This window comes from Acomys russatus, chromosome 21 (genome assembly GCF_903995435.1).
Source record: "Acomys russatus chromosome 21, mAcoRus1.1, whole genome shotgun sequence".
Classification (NCBI taxonomy): domain Eukaryota; kingdom Metazoa; phylum Chordata; class Mammalia; order Rodentia; family Muridae; genus Acomys; species Acomys russatus.
In genome coordinates, this window is record NC_067157.1 from 60,987,375 (window position 1) to 61,010,141 (window position 22,767).

Consider the following 22,767-nt stretch of genomic DNA (forward strand, 5'->3'; position numbering starts at 1 on the left):
TGATGCATAATAGATTAGAAACTTAGGGTTTTCCCCAGGTTTTTGTTGATACCAAACCATGTAGTTTTTAATATCCTCACTTGCTCTGCAAGTGATGGTGACTCTGTTTCCCAGGGATGCAGTCAGGAATGATGGAGACTGGGTAACCTGGATGTCACCTCTGGTACCTGAATTTGTTAAATTAAAATCAAATACCCATGCAGTTAATAAGGAATACAAATACAAACAACAATAATCACAGTGTTCTGAGAAAATGCCCAAGGCCAGTCCTCCTTACTTGTGAGCCAGAGCATCATCAGCCCCAGGAATTGAGCAAAGGCCTTCATGTTCATGTGTGTCATATGTGATTTGGAAGAAATCTTTGGAGGGTGTGGTTACCATTTAAAATATACTCAAGGCATTGGGCTGTGCTTTGGGCACATGCAAAACATCTGGAACTGGTCAGAGCTGAACACTGGTGCAGAAAGAGCTTATCTCTGTAAAGTCCCATGGTTTTGCAGAGTTCTTATTCCAACCACAGCAGCACAGAGAACATTTTTCATTCTGGCTAAAGAACAGGGTTTTTTTTCTATTGTCTGTGGGTATGAAATGTGTTTCTTGCCCTCACTATGAAACTGCAACCAAGTTTTCCAACACCTCCCATTTACCACTCTTAAGTATTACTGAGTTAACAAGGTATTTCTCTTTGGTACAATTACATCACATTTAGTGTAAAGTGAATGTCATGAGCAGCATGGCTTATAAGGAAGAGTAGAGTCTATGATGCTCAACCAGTCATCTGTTCAGGATCACTTAGCCTCTCTCCTTCGGTCATTAGTGCCTAAAGTCATGTGTATTCTGTTCTTCCTTCTGATTTTAGTTGAATATATTCATACAGAGTATTCATTACATGCTTCATGGTATTGATTTCATTCCACTCTCTTAAGTCAAACCATTTCATTTAAATATTGAGAGCTTCCTCTTACCAAGTAATCATTCACTGTTTTGAAGCCTCTTTGCTCATTAAAGTTGCACTTCTAAAAGCAACAAATCTAATCCAGGCCCTGAGAGATCACACCTTTCAATGTCTGGTTAGGAAAATGCATAGATTTCCACTTTATTACCCATTGAATTTTTACCTAAATTGTTGACTTTCTCTATGATTATAGAAGTTACATTGAATGATGTTTCAAAAATTAGAGATATAAACCATTTATTATGCTTAATAGAAGGCAATTCAGTAATATTCACTTGTCTTTATTTTAAATTTAAAATACAACTATTTCATGTTCACATATCTGTTTTAGGTCACTATACTTGCCAGGAAATCACACATCGCCATGCATTATTCAAGCACACAGCTTGATATTCTCTGGATCAAGTCACATAATCTGGTAAAAAATCGTTTGGTACATTTATTGTTTTGATTATTATGTGATGGGAAGATTTCCTTTACTGGTCTACTCTATTTGGTGTTCTGTAGTCCTTTTGAGTTCTCATAGGCATCTCTTTTTAAGATTGGGGAAGTTTTCAACTGTGATTTTGTTAAACGTATTTTCTGGGCTTTTGATCTGGGAACCTTCTCTTTCTATTATTCTTATAATTCTTAGGTTTGGTCTTTTCATGGTGTCCAAGATTAACGAAGTCCTGCTTCCCAGACACTGGACTAAGACACTGTGCTCTCTGGACATAGATATTTTGGAGTACTCCTGAGCTCAGAGGATGGGTTCAACTTTGGAGATGTGGCTGGGGTTATTACTGTGGCTCCCAAGAGTCAGGAGGCCTGATGTTGGAGCTGCATGCCCCGAACAGTGAGAGTGGGTGCCTGAATTTGGAGCTGCACACTTCCAGTAGCAGAAGTTATTCACTGCACTGCATAGTCTGATGTTGGAACTGCAAGCTGCAGGTAATTGGAAGGTATTCACAGATGGGCAGATGAGTGCGTGGCTTGAGGTGTCCACTCTATTTGATAGTCTTAGGTTGGAGCTGCAAGCCACTTGTACCCTAATGGTATCCATGTGACAGTTGGAGCCAAATGTCCCCCAGTATCCTTAAGGTAACCAAAGAGGTTGGAAGCGGGCATGAGGCTTGAGGCTGAGGCCTGGCCAGTGGGAGCCCTGGAATTTTTCCCAGTGTTTGGCTCAGTGACCTAAGGTTGGACCCAAGAATTTCTTTCACTGTGAGTTCTCTACTCACTTGGGAAACACAGACATTGGAGTTCGGTGGTTCACAGCACACATGTCAGTAACTCTGTTCTCACTGCTCTCCTGTTGTATAGATGCCATGTGGACTTGGATCTTCACACCCCTCAGTCTTAATCAAAAAAGCTTCTTTATAGTAAATTTTGGTTCAAAATTTGGCTACAAATTCATGCCTTCACGAAGTACTGAGAATAAGTGAGTAGAGAGTACTAAGACTTGAACAAGTCTTTCTTCTGCTTAGAAAGATATATCCAGAAAATAGGAAGATAATCTGTGAAATTTTATTTTCTTGTCAAGAAACGCCAATTAAAATCGCATTATCTGGGGATATGTACACTGGGGCTGTACAACAATGGACCTGGAAACAATGAATTATGGAAGGAGGAAGGTATCAGGGATCTTAGTGCTCACTGCTAATCTATCTGCGAGCGGGAAAGTCATTGCCTTCAGCTGTGTGCCCACAGATGACTCCATTAATATTCAATAAATCGTTCCAACGTTCAATCCAAATGTGTTTAAGTACAAGGGACACGTATAGATATGAGGAGGTGCTCAGTGACACAGGAAATAGATTACAGAATGTGTAGAGAAAGAGTAATTAGAATATGTTGTATACATATATGAAATTGTCAAACAAATTGGTCAGGTTTTTTAAACTTAAATTAATGAAAATGAAAATAAATAAAAGAAACAGTACTCCAACTTATACGTAGAAGACCATTGGCTTATGTTTCATGGTTAAAAGGCTTAAAACCTAGGTTATCCCTAAGTTAGTTCTTAGCTGGAAAACTGTCAACTAGGTCATCTAAGTTAACCTGAAATCCTAGCCTCATCCAGCCATGTTTGAACATCAGTGTACATGCTCACTGAGTTACAATATGGTAATGAACCGTTTTTGGATCTATTCACCTCCAAAGCAGCGTGGTTTGAGGAAGTTTGGGTGGACAAACTCTACATAAGCAAGATTATCCAGTGCATAGTAGTGTTTTTAAAAGTAGTCAAAGCTGTCTATGTGAATTTCTCTTGAATTGGTTTATTTCTAAGCTAACATCATGAAATTGAAACATTGTAGGTCCATGTATTGTTTTAAAATATTTCTAAGTTGATTAATCATTTGGGCATATTTGTTTTATATGATAAGAAAACATCCACTGTATTTCTTAGCAACAGAAAATCCTCAGTTATAAAATTTCTAGGACTGATTATTGATTTTTTTTCAATACAGGGTTTCTCTGTGTAGCCTTGGCTGTCCTGGACGTATTTTGTAGACATGGAACTCAGAGATTGCCCTTCTTCAGCCTCCCAGACTGCTGGGTTACAGGCTTGCACCACCACACCTGCCATCCTTGGATTTTCTAATGTACATAGTTGCTAGAGACAGAAACCTACTTTAGTACTCCTTCATTTTCTGTGTCTCAGAGGTGACTAGGCATTGTCTCGGCACAGCCTTGTTATAAGAATGTCCTCAAGGAATCTGACTGGTGGTCTACAAGTCTGTGTGTGTGACTGTCTCACAGTGTACCATATAATGTTGTGATTCAACAGATGTGTCTACCCTCCAACTTAGAATCACTTACTGCATAAAATTCACAGAAGTAATTGCACAGCAAGTCATCCATTCATTCATCTGCTGAAAAACTTTTCTTCATTGGTACTATGAATGCATCTCAGTAATCTACAAACAGAACATGAAAATCAGAAATTGCTTATGTGCACAGATAAAATGTTTAATACATATACTTTGAAACTACTACTGATACTTCCAAGTAAGTTAACATGCCCATTGTACCTGAGAAGCTGCAATGCTAGAATTACTAGTTTTAAGTTTTATCTTAAAATTGACCATTGTTCAGTCCAATCAAACTTGTCACCTTGTGAAAACCTAACATTCTGTTTTGTCATTGCTAGCACATGCTTAACTGAAATTCACAAAGATGTTTAACAGGACACTGAGTCCTGAAAACTCCTGTCATTTTTCAACATGAAGTACTATTGGTTTGTGCTTCATTAGGATGACAATTACACTGTCTTGCTCTAAATTTAGAGCAGTTGGTATTGTGACTCTTGACAAATGAATTTTACAAACTCTAAATCTAATCAAGACATTATCGTTATTTAACAAATCTGTCTAGCTTAGTTATTGGCGCAAGTATAATGGCACTTATTCAAAATGTGGATCTCCTAAATTGCCCTTTTCTGATTTAGTCTGAATTAGAATTGAATCGTTTTGGTCATATGACCCATCAGCTAATGTTATAGACTATGTATGGATGCCTACTGGCGATGGCACCTTCAGACAGTCCAAGAGAGTTTACATTTCTGTATATTCGTCTAGAGGATGGAAGCCTAGGATCTGAATCTATCTTGGTTTTTAACTTATCAATTTTAAATTACATAATATTATTATCTTGATATACCTTGGGATTCTTTATGGAATGCTTAGATAATCACATATTTATCTGTATATGCTGTGGAAAAAAGGAGCAAGGGACTCTACATACCCTGCACCAAGACAGACACTGTGGCTGTGCTTCCTGCAACTTTATCACAGAACTGCATCAATTGTTCACAGTGCTCATCTCCATTTATAGAGAAGCAAGCACAGAAGTCTATTGGCCATTGCATTGTGTCAAGTGACCAGCAGAGGGAAACACAATAAACACAGAGAAAGGACTGACAAGAGGTCTATTCTCCTGTCACTCAGTATTTACAACAAATGAACTCAAGATCATTTCCATGACATGCAACATTATGGAAAGAGTTGTTGATGGCAGAATAATGCACAATGCATAATTTCTTCTTCAAGGCCTATAGAAAACATGTGTGTGTGTTATTTATCATGTGTGATATACATCATAATTATATGTCCAATTTAGGTAGCTTAATGCATTATTTTATATTTTATTGACTCTTTGTATACCTGTATTCCACTCACCTTCCCATTCCTTGATGTCTGCACTCTGCTCTTACATCCTCTATCACAAAAGAAAAATGAACAAACAAGTAATAAACACCCAAAACATCTTGTGGTCGAAGTCACAATGTGTCACAGAGTATACCTTTATTGCAAAAACAGATTTACTTGCAAATGTTCATTGCTATAAATCATTGGTCTGGTTTGAGGCTTCACACTTCTGCTATATCATTAATACTAGATTCTCACCAAGGCCTGCTCTTGTGTATCCTCTTGTGGCTCTGTGTCCTAGAAATTCCACAGCTTTAGATCTGTAAGACCAGGCCCTTTACACTCCACAGCACTTCATAGATGGAGTACATCTTGGGGTAATCCGACTCAGAACCCTGGATCTTGGTCTGGGTGGAAGCTAAGTTCATCAGCCCAACAGCTTCCTTGCCCCTTAGCCCCCAAGGATAGCTCTCCTTTGCCCAGGTGAGGCACAGGGACATTTCTCCCGACTCTCATTCGCTCAGGGCTAGCTCTCCCATGCCCACACCACCAGGGCCACAGGTATCTATCAGGTATTTTGTTACAAGGATGAAGAAAGTAACTGATACAGGGTGAACAACATAGCTCAGTGGTAAGAGTGCTTGCTGCCAAGGCTAAGGATCTGAGTACAATCTCCAGTAGCCATAAGGTAAAAGGAGAAAATTGACTGATTGCCCTCACCATGCCTTTCTCCACATGCACATCATGAAATGTGTGACTAACTCATAAGACAATTAAATATTTTTAAAGTAATGAATAGAGCATCAGAGGAGAGACATCCTGCAGCTTCAAGTATTCTCAGCACATCATATAGCCTAGAAGGCTTGTGGTAACAGAGAGAGATGAAACACATACACACATGCACGCACGCACCCACACGCATACGGAAAGCTTCTGAGTCCACAGGTCTGAGACCAGGGTTTGGTTTGTAGCTTTCTAGCAAATTCTCTGTTAATGGTAGCAAGTATTTTGATGCTGCTTATTGAGGCCTCACTATGTCCTTAATCCCCAGCTACGCCTAGAAGATGGCAAGATTCATACAGTATGGCTGTTACACAGCTCCTCTTAGAGTGTTGTAAAGAATCCACAAAACCATCTGTGCCCAGAGATTTCTGTAGAGCATTATTGAGACATGATTAAACATCCACCTGGAGCCCCTCCCCACCCACCCATCAGAGGCCTCACTTCATACCCTGACTCCTCAGAGATATTCCCTTCTTCATTAACTTGATAAATTTAGCTGTATTTCTCTCCTGGTGCCACTGACTGGGTTCAGTCTTGCTTTATGCTGTTTTATGACACAAACAACTCAGATTTAAATAAGAAATATACAAATGGCAACTGCTGGTAGCATCCATGACAAGAAGTGCCAAGACAAATGACTGCCACGTTCTTCTAGCTGTGCCATAAGGCCTCTGAGTCTTGCCATTGCTCGTGTGGTAAAATGATACTGGCCATAGCTAACTTTGGGTGTGCCCCACCCTTCTGACCTCAGTGATGTTTATAACTCTTGGTGGTTATGGTTGTGCATATGACCTCAGGGGCACTCAATCTGACCATGTGTTTGTCCTTCCTCAAGTCACAAGTGAGAGGTGGCCTTGGTTATCCAAATGGTACAGCTCTTGACCTTGGGACAGGAGGTTACTTTTAGGCCTCTAGGGACTCTGTACAAACAGCAGCAAGGCTTTAGTCAAGCAGCATCCATTAAGTTCTGGGGTCCCTAGTTGGCCCATACTAGGAGTCTATCTGAACATTGTTTGAATTTCCACCCTCTGCAGCCCATGGTAGGAGTGCTCAGCTTTGAGCTTACATCACCATTGTGAGGGCTGTGAAGCTGCTGGCAGGTGAGACCTGCCTGGCAGAAGTAGGTTGTTGGGGCAGGCATCTGAATGTCTTACCTCCCTTGACTCCAGCATAGCTATCTGTGTACTGTGGATCACTGCCATGTGAGCAGCCTCCTTCTCCTCACACTCACATTATAGCAAATGAAGTTACATCCTAGTGCCTCCTTAACAATGATGAACTGATGTATCCTGAAACCATGAGTTTAAATTAATCTTTTATCCCTTAAATTGTTTCTGTCTGGAGTCCTGCCACAGGAGCACTCACACAGCTAATGTCCTGAGCTGCTATCCAGCCATATACCCTGTTTTGTAGCTGCTTTAACTGTGATAGCCAACCTAGATATATTTCAGCAGAAGGAATAAAGGAAATACACAATAGTGTATTGCTCAGCTGTTTAAAAAATTACATCATTAAATTTACAGGCAAAATGCATGGAACTAAGAAAGATCATCTTGAGTGAGGTAACCCAGACCCAGAAAGACAACCATGCTATATATAAATAAATATTAGCTATTCAGTAAAAGATAATTGTGCTACAATCCAAAGACTCGGAGAGGCTAAGTCACAAGTAGGTCTCAAGGGAGGTGACATATACCTTCATTGGAGGTGGACAAAGAATCTATTTTGTGGATAGAACGGGGGTAGGTAGTGATGGTAGCAGCAGGAATCAGGTGGGGAGATAGAGGAGCTGAGGGAGAGATTAATGAGAGAGATGACTGGAATGGGGGCATTTGTGGGGCAATGTTGAAACCTAGTACAGAGGGCACTTCCTGGAATCTATGAGAGTGACCCTATCAAAGTTTCCCAGTAACAGGGGATATAGAGCCTGAACTGACCACCTTCTATAACCAGGCAAACCTCTTAGCAGTAGACTGGGACATCAACTCAGCCCCAAAACCTTTAACCTGTCCCGGCTGAAAAATGTGATAGGGCAATGGTGGCCCAGAGCTGGTGGGGGTGGCCAAACAATGACTTGTCTATCTTAAGGCCAACTCCACAATAGGCAACCTGTGGCCCAGATATATAACCAAACAGGACTGGTGAAAGAAATCAATGAATGATTGCTAAGGATATTCTGCTATACGAATAGATCAGTGCCTAGCCAAATCTTCATCAGAGAAGCTCTCTCTGGCAGTTTTTAGGATCATATTCAGAGAGCCACAGCCAAACTTTAGGCAGAGCTCAGGGAACCCAAAGGGTGAAGGGAGATGTGGAAGGACTTTAGGAGACATAAAATTCAAGGACTCTAGGAAAACTAAGAAAGGACCATGGAAGCTCATGAAAACCTACAGGTTTTCTGCTAGGGCCATATGTTGTGACTGTTTCATTGGGGATTTTGTGGGACTCCTAACAGTGTGAGTGAGGGTGTCTCTGACTCTTTACTCTGATCATGGGACCCTTTTCTTACTACTGGGTTGCTTTGTCCAAACTTAATATGATGATTTGTACCTAGTCTTATATAATTTTGTTATTGCATGTTAGGTTCATATTCCTGGAAGGCCTGCTATTTCCTGAAGGAAAATGGAAGAGCAGGAGATATGAGGAAGAGGGGAAGTTGGGAGGGTGGGAGGAGTGGAGGAAAAGGAGAGATGTATTGTAAAAAGATCTACATACACGAAGAATGTCAGAATTGGCTTTGTACATTACAGGGCATATAAAAACAGAAAATATATCTGTGCTCATAAGGTAAACCACCTTAACAATATTTTTAAAGGTATGAGTGTTTTGCCTGCATGTACATAAGTAAACATGTATGTATGGAGCTTTCAGAAGCCAGTGAATGGTGCTATAATCCCTGGATCTGAAGCCACAGATAACTGTGGTTTGCCATTTGGGTGCTGAGAATCTAATCCAGGTCCTATTCAGGTGTAGCAATTCCTCTTAACCAGGGGCAGCCTCTCCAGCTCAAGGAACCACTTTCTTTATTTCTTTATATTTTTATTAATTACAGTTTCATGTTCAAGCATTTTGATACTGTTTTATACTTGAACAAATTTTCAAACACAGGTTTCATGTAACTTTCCAGTAGTTTCTAGTTGTATAGAAAGGTACAACATGCATCTTCTTGCAGTCCTTGCAGAAGCAGAATTTTGCTGTGAGAAGTAATAAATAGCACCAATGGCCTCTTTACAACACCCACTTTTCAATGTATATTTTTTCTTCAAATTGGCACATGAGCTCAGTGTAATGTAACTAATAATCTTGAAGGAGTGTATAAAGTTGATAAACTCAGTCTAGAATTTACATAAAAATCCAATCGATTTATTAACTAAGAAAGTCTTAGAAATGTAGCATGTAGCATTTTGAAGACACCAGAGATGGACGTGTGGAGATTTGGAGTAGACAGACAGAGAAATGCTTTGGAGCACAGTGGCTTGAGGATACTGCTGGCTGTGTCTTCTGTTGATGGAGATTGATATAGCCCCAAGCACCCTTCAACCCCTGCATCTTTCAAAGATACTGTCATTATCACTTGTGTGGGTATTAAAGTGTTAGCAAGTAAGTATACTGGCATCAGCATATATTATAAAAAGCTCATAAACTTCTGTTCTACTTCATACATATTCAGTTATAATTTAGAACCAAATGAGTTTCCATGGCAATGGATTTGGCATAGATTTTGATCTCATCATCAGCATCTAGGAGTGTGAAGGCATTGCAACTTGCTATTTTCAGTAATATTATTAGTTACCTTCCACAGCAATACAGCTCATGGTTTATATCACTCTGCTCAGCACATATAGAGGCTTAAATTCTCTAGCTGCCTCTCCCAACATTCCTACTGTCTAATATTTTTAGGTACTGACAGTCTTAGAAGTTCACTGGGAAGTCTGGGTAGAAATGTTCTGCAAGAGGTCCTCTCTATGTGATTGACATTCTTCTCTCTTAGGCTCAGCTGCACAGACATGACAGGAAATATATGGTTTTCTTCATCATAATAGTTTTTGTGGCTGATTTATTAGAGTTATAGTACCAGGTAGTGTTAGAATAAGGCTCTAGTCAGTCTTAGAAAGTCAGATCCCACACCCTAAAATAAGGCTGCCACACCCCCACCCCCAACCCCACACCCCACACCTCCATGCAATTGTCCCCCAAGAACAGAGTTAAGAAGCCATGTTGTTCTGTGGTTTTACAATTTCAAGAGAATTTATGACCAAACTAGGGCTGTGAATGGCCTTTACAAAGTGTTCCATGTTAGACAAAGTCACATGGCCTACAACTTTCTGTTAACAACTTAAAATTTATAAAACTCAGATATCCCCTTTGAGGCATTTCTCTGAACACTCTTTTCTTTGGGCATCACCATGGCAACCCTCTCCTGAAGTCTTTATCCCTCTTAATCTTTTTTAAAGCTACCTCCTTTAAAGTATTTCCTCTCCAGTTTTTAAAAAATGTTATGTCATTGTAAATATAACACTTAATTAAAACTTACATTGATTTTATTTTGTGATTATTTGCCTGCCTGTAGGTACAGCGTGCATTTGTCTAATGCATATGGAGGCCAGAGGAAGTTTAGATTACATGAAAGTGGAGTTACAGATGTTTGTGAGTCATGACATAGGTTCTGGGAACCAACTTGGGTCCTCTGCAAGAACAGTAGTTGCTCTTAACCACTAAGTCATCTCTCTAGCTACTGGTAAATTGTTTTGAATATATTCTTTATTTATTTTTAAAGTTTTAACTTCCCCTAGTGGATCCTGATCTTCAGCCACTTTCTAATAGACCTCATTTCTGAGGGCTTATTATGTGAAAGCTCCTTTACTGAACCATAAGCTATGCCACTGTTATTATCAAATTTAGCAATTGTGTGTCACATAGCAAAATGAACGTCTTGTGGTCGTTAAAGCAGTGATTACTTGGGCACAGGGAATGGGTTGCTCAATAATCACCTGTGAATTTTGGTGTTTTGTGAAATATGGTGTTTGGAGTTGAAATGTCTCATAGGCTTAGAGTTTTAATACTTAATTTTGGGTTTAAGTTCTATTTTGGAAGTGTGTTGGATAGTTAGTGTTTGCTTATATAGTTTGTTTGTTTGTTTGTTTGTTTGTTTTTATTGTTTTGTTTTGTTTTGTTTTTCTTTTTGCTTTGTTCTTGTCAACTTGATGCAAACTACAGTCATCTGGAAAAGGATGTTATGAACGAGGAGTTACCTCCATCAGCTAGACAGAGAGCCATGGGGGAATGTCTTGATTAAGAGCAGATGTAAGAAGGCTCAAAGCACTATGTTTCACATTAGTGGGCAGGGGGTCCAGGGTGGTATAAGAGGGCAAGTTTAGAAATCTTGGCTTCAGCCGCTGAGTTCCTGCCCCGAATTCTCTTCATAATTGAGTGTAAACTATGAACTAAAATAATCTCTTTGCTCTCCAAGTTGCTTTTAGTCATGGTATTATTTACAGAAATAGAAATAAAACAAGGGAAAGATGATCCTAGAAACTTTTGCATAGGTCTTAGCTGAGAAAGTAGTGACTTGAACTAGGTTCTTGAGCACATATTATATATGAGCATTTCTGTTCTTGGTCTCTGCTTCTGGGGCCATGGTGATGTTAATGGAGGTGGGGGAGATGAAGCAAATCTTTCTGCTTATGTTGGATTTTGAACCACTGAAAATCTTATTCAAATAAAGATTTCCTTTTTTCTTTCTTTTTTTTTCTTTTTTCTTTTTTTTTTTTCAGAGAGGGCTTTGACTGTCCTGTCTAGGCTTTGATATTTTTTTAAAAACTACTTTATTTTGGGTTCTTTAATGCCTCTACCTCTCTTCTAACTTACCAGCTCAAGATTAGAAAGAAAGAATAGTAATAGGTATAAGAGAAGCAGACCTATTTTTAGTATCAGTTCCCTGGGGAGAGTCTACCCTTCATCATCAAGATTACATAAGACTCATTAAATAGCAAACCAGTAATTCAGCAAAAGCCACCACAACTTCAGCAGTAAGAACCTGGAACCTCAAAGCAGTCACTGGAGTCTTTCTTTCCAGGAGTGATTCAAAACAAAGCTCTGAACAGCCAAGTGATGTGAAATGATGCAAAAGCCAAAAACCAAGCCTCATATTTATCTCTTCTCAGAGTCCATTTCAGGTTGTTTATCAACTGGCAAAGATCATGCTTCCACAAGAAGCAGTTCCCTTTCTAGTGAGAAAACATCATGCCTCCTCTCACAAGTCTGTTTTACATCACACTCTTGAGATCAATACAAAAATATGTTTATATCCACTACAGTCTTGGATTTCATGCTCTCTCTGTATCTGTCTCTCTGTCTTCCTATCTCTGTCTGTTTTTCTATCTCTGTCTGTCTGTCTCTGACTCTTTCCCTCCTCCACCCCCACCCAAGTCTCCCTCAAGTAGGCTGACCTCAAACTCATATATCTGCCTGCCTCTGTCTCAGAATGCTGGAACTAAAGGCATGTGCCATCACCTACTAACATTAAATCTTTCCCTGTTAAAACTGTTTTTTAATCATATTTCTTTTATGGAAATGCAATCATGACTAATAAGTGACATTTTACTTCAAGGAAGTAAATACTAGATATAAATGCTTATTTACTCAGGTAGCCACGGGCACAGAGCTTCCAAAGCCTGTTGCCCCCACCCCAGAAAAGTTCATGAACCTTTATGTTGTTTTTCTGATGCTCTTAACTCTCTATAACACAGCCCTGGTGATTTTTCTACTCTTTACTTTGAAACCAGGCCATGCATCTTTGTACAGATGTTTGTACATTTTGAACTCAAGTATCATATAATGTTCCTAATTGAGGAAACTGTAGGAAAAAAAGTGGTTATCTTAGAAGAATGATTACAAATTGTGAGAGGCCACACTCACATTTGCCATTACAAGATGGCGCTGACATCCTGTGTCCCAAACTGGTAAACAAGTAATCTGCACATGTGCGAAGGAACTTTCCACTTGTTGTGCTCTGCCTCTCCCGTGGCGTCATATCGCCTGATGAGTAACAGCCAATCAGGGACTGACACATCCTAAGCGGAGAACAGTTTCCTATATAAGGGATGGGTTTCTGCTGTTTGGGGTCTCCATTTTACTTGTCGTAAGCTTATGCTCTCCCTCTTAAGACGCATTAAAGCTTTACTGCAGAAGGATCCTGTGTGTGCAGCGTCGTTCTTGCTGGCGAGACGGTAACGCGAGTCACATCTGGTGCCGAAACCCGGGAAATTGACCACACCATCGTCAGCATCTTCGGAGACCCCTTGACTTCAAGGAGGATTCAGAACTGCAGGGATAGGTAAGTTCGGAGAGGTATGCATATTTCTGAATTTCTTGAGCCGATTCTAGGAGTGATATTTTTTATTTTTTTACTTGTAAAAAATTGCCTAGAGGATGACAATTGCAAGAGGGCAGTAGAGGAAGGACAGGTCGCCCTAGAGGAAGTTCAGGATAGCATGTCAGAAACCGAACGTAGTGAGAGGTTGGGTGCGCGCAAAAAAAGGGATACCTGTAAAAGGAAAGAAGCTAAGAACCCTCCTGTAAAAGGAGTGCAGTCCCCTGATTCCCCAGAAGGGACATCACAAGGACTTTACCCATTAAGGGAACTTGAGGCATTAAATATTGATAGCTCTGCAAGCTCTAGCTCCAATGCCTCTGACAATGAGGCTCTTGATTCAGAGGAAGAAGCAGAGTTAGAGGAGGAGGCAGCCAAATATGAGGAGGAGAGATGCTACCCAGATGAACGAGGAAATAATAAAAAACCCTCCCATAACTCCTCTGGTAGGGTAACACCCACCGCTCCTCCACCCTACGAACTGCGGTCTGGATTTTCCTTTTGGCCGGAAAAGATTCGTAAAAAATTACACAATTTTTTTTCCTGTTTTTGAAACAGAGAATGGGGGACGAGTACATGCCCCCGTCGAATATAACCTAATTAAAGAATTGGCTGAGTCTGTCCGCAAATACGGGGTTAATGCAAATTTTACCCTGGTAATGTTGGATAGAATTGGCACTGGCACCTTAACTCCTTCTGATTGGCAGATGGTAGCAAAAGCCGCACTTCCAGACATGGGTCAATACATGGAATGGAGGGCTCTCTGGTATGAGGCCGCTCAAACACAAGCCCAGGCCAATGCTCTTGCCCTTACTCCTGAACAGAGAAACTGGACCTTTGACTTGTTGACAGGTCAAGGTCAATTTACTGTGAATCAGACAAATTACCATTGAGGAGCTGTAAGAGTGGCCATTTCCATGGCACTCTTTACCCTAAATTTTTTAAATCTAGATGATAAAGGCCATACTGCGGCAGAAAGACACTATTTAGAGCCCAGCAGGCCAAAAGAAATGGTCAAATGGAAGGATGTTCTGAGTAACAAATGGAAAGGACCGGATCCTATTCTTATAAGATCCAGGGGAGCTGTGTGCGTTTTTCCACAGGATGAAGACAATCCGTTTTGGGTACCAGAAAGACTTACCAGAAAAATCCAGACGGTTCCAGAAGATGCTGATACTCAGCCTGGTGATGACCCAAGTGATAATAACAAAGGGGGAACAACGCTGGGGGATCATGTCAACATTCCCACTCCCGATGCTGAATTGGACAACAGAATTCGAGCAAACATTAAGAGAATTAAGAACTGCCATCATTCAAGTTAATTCCACACGCCTGGATCTGTCACTTACAGAGGGACTTTCATCATGGATATCTTCGGCTTTCTCCTTCTTTAAGGAATGGGTTGGGGTTGGATTATTTGGAGCTGCGATCTGCTGTGGGTTAGTGTTGACCCTATGGTTGGTCTGTAAACTCAGGGCTCAAACAAAAAGAGACAAGGTGGTTATTGCCCAAGCACTTGCAGCAGTAGAAAGTGGGACCTCCCCTGATATATGGCTATCCATGCTTAAGCAATAAGTCGCTGGCTGCTCAGCTCCTGCACCCTCAGAGTCTCAGCTCATTGCACGAGGTGGAGTGAGTAAGTTTCAGCAGCCCTGGAGAGTTGCATAGTGAGGCATTGCAGTAAAATGGCTCTGCGGCAATATGAGCTATTTACCTCTGTCTCCACTCTCTTTAATGGGTGTCTTATTGCTTCCTAAATAAAGGAATAGGGGGAGACGGCGGCTTGGCGGGCAGCCTTTAAGTCCTAAATAAGGGCAATGAGTTTTCTCTCTCTCTTTCTTCTCTCTGCGTGGCCTTTGCACTCGACTGGGCCTAGTTGCCATTGCACGTCGAAAGGCACCCTATATCTACGTGCACCCAGTGGCCGTTGCACCCCGCGGGGAAAATTGCCCATTGCACGCGGGACGGCACTGAGTGGTACCTTTAAAATGGTCCTCGATCGGTTGGTCCAGAGTCATGCTCCAGCCTTGATCGGACCATTTCCTTTTCCTAAGCTCATTGCCCATAAAACAAACTGTAGCGAGCTGCGAACCCGATGTGGTGCCAGTTTTCACCTATTCTTTTGGTTAGGCCTTTAATTAAAAGAGAAGGGGGAGACGTGAGAGGCCGCACTCACATTCGCCATTACAAGATGGCGCTGACATCCTGTGTCCCAAACTGGTAAACAAGTAATCTGCACATGTGCGAAGGAACTTTCCACTTGTTGTGCTCTGCCTCTCCCGTGGCGTCATATCGCCTGATGAGTAACAGCCAATCAGGGACTGACACATCCTAAGCGGAGAACAGTTTCCTATATAAGGGATGGGTTTCTGCTGTTTGGGGTCTCCATTTTACTTGTCGTAAGCTTATGCTCTCCCTCTTAAGACGCATTAAAGCTTTACTGCAGAAGGATCCTGTGTGTGCAGCGTCGTTCTTGCTGGCGAGACGGTAACGCGAGTCACAACAAATAATTGGTGATGGTGAGGGAAGTGAAAGTAGATGTAATTATCATCAAAAGAAGAAATGATATTTACATGCAACAATCATTAAAAATTCATTTTCACTAATACACCAATGTCTTCCTGTTGAAAATTCTGAGAAGGCAGATGGCTTTCTATCAACCTTCTTTTTACACAGATGCTACTGTTGACTTCTAAACTAATGTTAAGCAATAAAATAAGATGGCAATGGTTTCAGTTTTTGCTACCAAGGCAGAGAAGAGTTAAAAACAATAACGAAATGACATGTCTGCTTCTATTAAAATTTCACAATGATTTTCAGTATCTGGGTGAATAGGAAAAATACTATTACCAGATGGAAATACACAGAATCACAGCTTGGCTTCCAACCAGAAAATTTTGTATCCTTTGGCGATTTTTGACATGACCTCTATCATTGTATGAGGAAGCTCATCATACAGTTGAGAGTAATAAGTTGCAATATATCCAAGTTTCAATCTGCTGATGGTGAGAGCATAATTTTTCCCTGATCCACTTCCATAGAACCTCAATGAGACTCTACGTTCAAAGTTGTATGTATGGTGTATCAGAAGCTTAGGAACATTTCCGGAATTTTGCTGGTACTATTTTAAATAATTACTAATGCTCTGACAGGCATGACAGTTGGTGATGATTCTATCTCCCAGTGGTGCAGACAGAGACAATGGATTGTGTCATCTGTATAGCTCCTTCAGTGTCTGAAGTTGGAAACATACAACCAATATATTCTGTACATTATGATACATTAGAAATTACCTTTAAAAATCAGGCATCACTGGTAACTATGGGCTATGTGATTCCATGCTGCCATCCTTTCTCACCTGGGAGCAAGAACAAAAGGAGTCTCAGAAGGAGGCCTAGCAAAAGAACAGGAGCCATCATGCCTTAGATTTTTACACAGTGACACTGACACTGGTTTATAACAGCTTATTAAGAAGTCTACAGATATGTGAGTTGTGCTCTTACACATACAAATCACCAGAGATTTGGTTAACTTGAACAAAATTGTCAGGAAGGTTCATTTCAGTAAGTCATCAAGGGGATGGTTCCCAGGTGCCCTATTCATGATACAAAGTATGTAAATTTTTAAATGATGGATGTATCGGGCCAGAATGACAGTGTCAATATTATTCTGGGGAAAAAAATGTGCCACTGTAATGTGTTTGATTCCATCTGTAATGCATGATTTTTCATGATACTGTGTACATGTTGTTAATTTCCAAGATTAAAAGGTCCATCACCTATTGTTCCATCACTGGGAACCATAAATGTGTTGATAATATCCAAAGTTGCTGCCATAAATGATCTTTATATAATATTGTGTAAGTGAGATAGAATCCATGGTGCCAAGCAATAAGTCATATTGTTTATGAAAGTATATCCCATTAATAATAAAAAATTATAGTTGAAAATAAATTATGAGTGTCACATGATGTGCATCAGTACCACTATAAGAGATGTGCAATACTGAGCCAATGATTTAATAAAAGTCTACATTCCTCATGCATAATTTATGTTTCAATTACAGTCTTCTTGTTTACTGTAACTTTTGCTATTAGAAAGTGCCTTCCCAGATTTGGGCCCAGGTGTCCCACTCAAACTAAGGCACCAGCCAAGGACAATACAGGAGGTAAACTTTAAACCCCTTCCCAGATCTAGCCAATGGTCAGAATATTCTCCACAGTTGAGTGGAGAGTGTGATACGACTTTCTCACGTACTCTGGTGCCTCACATTTGACCATGTCCCCTGGAGGGGGAGACCTGGTGGCACTCAGAGGAAGGACAGCAGGTAGCCAAGAAGAGAGTTGATACCCTATGAGAATATATAGGGGGAGGTAATTCCCCTCAGGAACAGTCATAGGGGAGGGGAATAATGGGAAAATGAGGGAGGGGAGGGAGGAATGGGAGGATACAATGGATGGGATAAACATTGAGATGTAACAAGAATAAATTAATAAAAAAAAAAAGAAAAAGAAAAAAGAAAGTGCCTTCCCTGGGCTTTTGGCTCTATTCATACTCTCTTTACACTCCACACACATCCTAATAACCAAAATGGAAAATATTTCATAAAAATTTAATTCCTGATCTATTTCACACTGACACTAAATGAAAGTCAATTATTTTGATTTATAAAATAGCCAGTTGATCTAGAGAAAGAATTATAGTGAGACAGTCATTAGAAGGCCAAATTGTGTGTCATGCCCAAAAGTTTTTCTGGAAGTTTATTGTTATGATGTTTCCCCCTTTGGATCCTTTATATGCTCTACTCTTTAAAACAATGCAGAGTTCAAACCAACATCAGCTCTGTTATTGTGACTACAATTGTCATCAGAGGAGGATCTGGTGTGACAGCTGATCCTGTGTGTCCTGGGGATAATTTCATTAGGGTTGCGAGTCTTGGAAAGATTTATATTGCTCCTCTGAACTGGATTTTTAGGATCACCAGCCTCCACTAGCTAACTGTGTAATGAGATGTGCTCAGACACTCTCACGTAATTGGCAAAGCCTTGCAGATCTGGCTGGATATCAAGTAGGCCAAGAATCTAGGAACTGTTTTTTCTTCCTTTACAGCGTGAAGGTTCCTGCCTACTCCAAAGCTGATGAACTTTCCTAGATAGACCTAGATGGACTTGTTCGAGTTTCAGCTTGGAGTAAAAGCTAGAGTCACATGAGTAGGACAAAAGCCCTGGCATAAAATCTCATTCAAATTAATAAGAGAGACAGGATACAGTTGCAATCATGACCTACAAGATGGTTCACGGGATAAAACCACCTTTCACCAATCCCAATGACCTGAGTTTGATTCCTACATACCATGTAGTATAAAAAAGAACAAGCTCATATAAGTTGTTCTCTGACTTACACTCTTGTGTACACACACACACACATACACACACACACACACACACACACACACACACACACTGAAAAAAATTAAATATATTAAAGTAATGCTTTCTTAATTTTGACAATTTAACGACCCCATTCATTTCTCATCATACATAATTTTTGGTGAGAATAAAAATCTAAACTGTGGGCAGAAATGGTTCCTTCTTAAACTAGGGAATGACTATATCCTCTAGGAAAACAAAGGATACAAAAGCCTGAGGAAATCCAAAAACTTATAGGCCATAACTATTCTCCATGGTTAGAGTTTTCTCCAGATGGTTCATTGTCATCATCAGCCATGTCCTCTCTACAGGGGAATGCTGACAGAACAGGTCTTTATATAAATTCCTAACAAGTCTTCCTACATGAACCTTTAATCCTGACATGGTCAATAGTACATACACCTAGAGTCAAAGTGAATTCTGATAGTGATTAAGGAGAGAGGGAGATAATGAAAGGGTGAAACAAGTAAAGATAGATAGAATATCTGTTTGCCTTCTAGTGTTGTGCCAAAACACTTTTTAAAAGCAACTCAGGGAGGAAATGGATGATTGAGTTAACATCTTGCGGATAACAGTCTATTACTGAGGTAAATCATAACAGTAACATGGATGGATGCAGGAAATGGAGCCAAAACTATGGAAGAACACAGTTTACTTGCTTTGTTGGCATTGCTTGCTGAAGTCACTTTTTCATTACACTTAGGACCATTTGCCCAGATATGGCCCAATGAGCTGGGCCATGCTTTATGAGTAATTAATTAAAAATGAAAAAAGAAAATAAAAGAAAGAAAAAATGCCCTTAGACTTGCCTACAGGTAATATGATAGATGTATTTTCTCCTTTGAGGTTTATCTTTCCAGATGATTCTAGCTGTGTCAACTTTACAGCAAGAGGTAACCAGGAAATATGAATAACATGTGGAATGTGTTGGTTAGTTTTGATTGTCATCTTAATAGAATTTAGAATCACCCAGCACAAATCCTTAAGGAGTACCAGTGAGAGATAATCTAGATTAATATTAGGGTCTCAGAATATCATTGAGAGATTATCTTGTTATTGATCTATGAATAACCTTCTCATTATTTCTTCTTTTGCAGTTTTACTGAACACACACACACACACACACACACACACACACACACACACACACACACACTGGATTTAGATCATATTTTCCCATATCTACTTTACTATTCCTTTTCCCTTCCTCCTACCAGCATAATCCTTCTGCTTCCAGATAAGTTGTCCTTTTTTATAAGTCTTTTTGTTTTTCATTTAGAGCCTACTATATTTAGTTAGGATTGCCTACAAGAGCCTGTCTGAAGTCATTCTAAGTGAGTACACATATTTTCTTAAGCAAGAGTACTTTACCAGTGGCAACATCACTGAGGATTATGAAGTCATGAAATAGGAAATAAAACTAATTGTCTTTCTAATTTTGCTATGAGTATTTTGGTTTGGGTTATGGATAAGTGCATGAAATACACTTGAAATGAAAATATCTGATGTGAAACTCCATAGCTTCCATTCTATATGTATAGAATTTCCTTTTGTGGTATGAACTTTGGTTCTGGTTAATTTTGGTCTGTGGTGTTGTTATTTATCTTAAAATTTATTATAAAGTTTATTATTTTCTTTCTTAAAAAGAAAAACAAAATAATGAATAAGGCTTCTTTACATTTCTGGAGTTATTTCAGGTCAATCACCATCCTTAATAGGAATATGCCAGAGAAAACATGAAAAAGAACCCAGAACGATAAAAACAACTTACAACCTACTCTTTTCTACACTGATTTTGTTCTCTGACCCACAGGAAATAACATGTTATCTAAAGGTGAATTTGTTCTATTATTCAGTCTTGGATATGTGGGGACTCCTGTTTTTTTTTTTTGTTTTTTTTTTTTTTGTTATCCAACATGTTTGGATCAATTCATACATTTAATTTTATTTAACAAATTAATTCACATGGGCAACTGACAAGTGAGATGGGGTAGAAATCTCCTTGGTAATACCATCCCAATGTAATATTCAGAACAACATGCCTGGGACTAATTCTCTGCTCCATCACAGCTCCTCTGTGGTCAGGTAATACGACCTGAAAGAACACAGGACCTGGAGTCAAGCCCTGCACAGAGTAGGCTGCCTACTCAGTGGCCTGGTGATCAGCAAGCCAAGAACAGTGATGAGGTACTGGTCAGCTCAGTGTTGAGCATCAGTGAGCTCAACTCAGGAATAGTCAAAACATCTGCTCTCTCTTGAGTCTGGACTCTAGTCATTAGGGTCTCCTTCAGCCCAACCCAAGTCTTTTTGCAGTAGTTGGCATACTGTGTGTTTGTCATACAATGCCCCCGACAAGCACTCGCCTGTTCTCTGAGAGCAGCGACCAGTGTTTACTGAGCATCGATGCCACTCAGCACCCTGGATATGATCAGAGCTTAGCGTTCACACCAGCTCTGCATGCAGTTGCCATGATGGTCATTATTTTAAGGTTAGAAGCCGGACGGTAACATAAATTGTTGACAGTCATCTTCCAGATAAAGGGTAGGTCATAATTTGTGCATCAACTGCTTACTTGTTCCTCACCCTCCTCCTCTGCCTCTGTGTGTATCAGATATTTTTATTATTTATCAGTATATCCCTTGTACTTGGTAGAACAGAAATGGATTCATGAATGACAGCCTGATGCTGACCCTTAGGACTCCTGTTTTTATACCAAGTCTCTGAGATGAGTCCAGCCAATCCTGGAGCTGGCCCCAGCCTGCATGCCCCTTCTGATTTGCTGGCCCCAGCCTGCATGCCCCTTCTGATTTGCATGTGCCCAGAGAACAGCCCACTGCTCTGAGAACATCTTCATAGTGTGTGGACACCATATTCTGAAGTCATTCTAAGTGAGTACACAGCATGGACATGAAGGTTCTTCCTGAGCTTCTCGGGCTGCTGCTGCTCTGCTTTTCAGGTAAGGAAGACTGAAGTGGAGACCTTTGTAACCATTGTGGTGAGTGCTGCCTGGCTTGTCATGGAATTTATCTTGCCTTATGGTTAACACTATGTTTGCTGTGTGCTTCCATCCTCAGGTGTGAGATGTGACATCCAGATGACCCAGTCTCCGTCCACTCTGCCTGCATCTCTTGGAGACAGAGTTACCATGACGTGCCGAGCCAGTCAGGATATTAATAGCTGGTTAAACTGGTACCAGCAGGAACCAGGGAATCCTCCTAAACTATTGATCTATGAAGCATCCAAACTGCAAACAGGGGTCCCATCAAGATTCAGTGGCAGTAGATCTGGGACAGATTTTAGTCTTACCATCAGCAGCCTACAGCCTGAAGACGTTGCTACTTACTACTGTCTACAGCGCCAGAACTTCCCTCGCACAGTGATACAGGACATAACAAAAACCTCCCAAGGGTGCAGGGAGTAGAGCTGAGCTGCACCAGCTGTTCCTCTTAATGTCTGCACCTGCTCATATTTTGTTTTCAGTTTCTCCGGGCTTTCAGTGCCATTGTGATGAATCAGAGACCTGTTAAGTGTGGCCTTTCTGCTTCTAACTTTCCTGTTAGGCATCACCTGTTTCGTCAAAGATCATCTGATACTTAATATTTATACTTAGGAATAAAGTGTTCCCCTTTTACCCGAAGAATTCATTGCTGCACTTCCAGGGCTTGACTGCCAGTCAGTCAGCATGTGCTGGGGATCTGCAAGCTTCTGCCATGGATTGCTGCAGCCATCATTTTAGTGCTGTTCAACCCACCACAGCGTCTGGAGCAAGTGGAGGGAGCAAGAGGCTGGTTGTTCCCAAAGCAGCCATTTTCTTCATCCAGACAAAACCTAGTGATGGCCTTTACATCTCTTGGTCTGAGAGTCCCGAGAGTTTCTGTTACTGAGCAGCCACCAACTTGCCCAATCCAGGCTGGATCCTCCTTGCTGCCTGGCTCCAGTTTCGGAGTCCTGAGCTTCTTTGACCCAGCACTTCACCTTTTCCACTGGAGGAGAAACTCAAACTTTCATTTTAGCCCAGGAACCCAGCAGCAGGCGGGGAAATACTGAACCACAGCTGCACTGGGGACAGCCCAGGATCCAGCAGGACGCATAATGAAAT

General features: G+C 40.6%; 2 gene segments (V, D, J or C); both read left to right on the forward strand.

The window, feature by feature from the left end:
* Positions 1 to 22,767, forward strand: part of LOC127205014 (immunoglobulin kappa variable 2D-29-like) — a 551,636-nt gene that overhangs the window by 452,619 nt on the left and 76,250 nt on the right.
* LOC127205015 (immunoglobulin kappa variable 1D-16-like) lies at positions 21,510 to 22,104 on the forward strand. The segment is given in 2 exon segments: positions 21,510 to 21,624; positions 21,743 to 22,104. Coding segments are annotated over 2 exon segments (402 nt in total).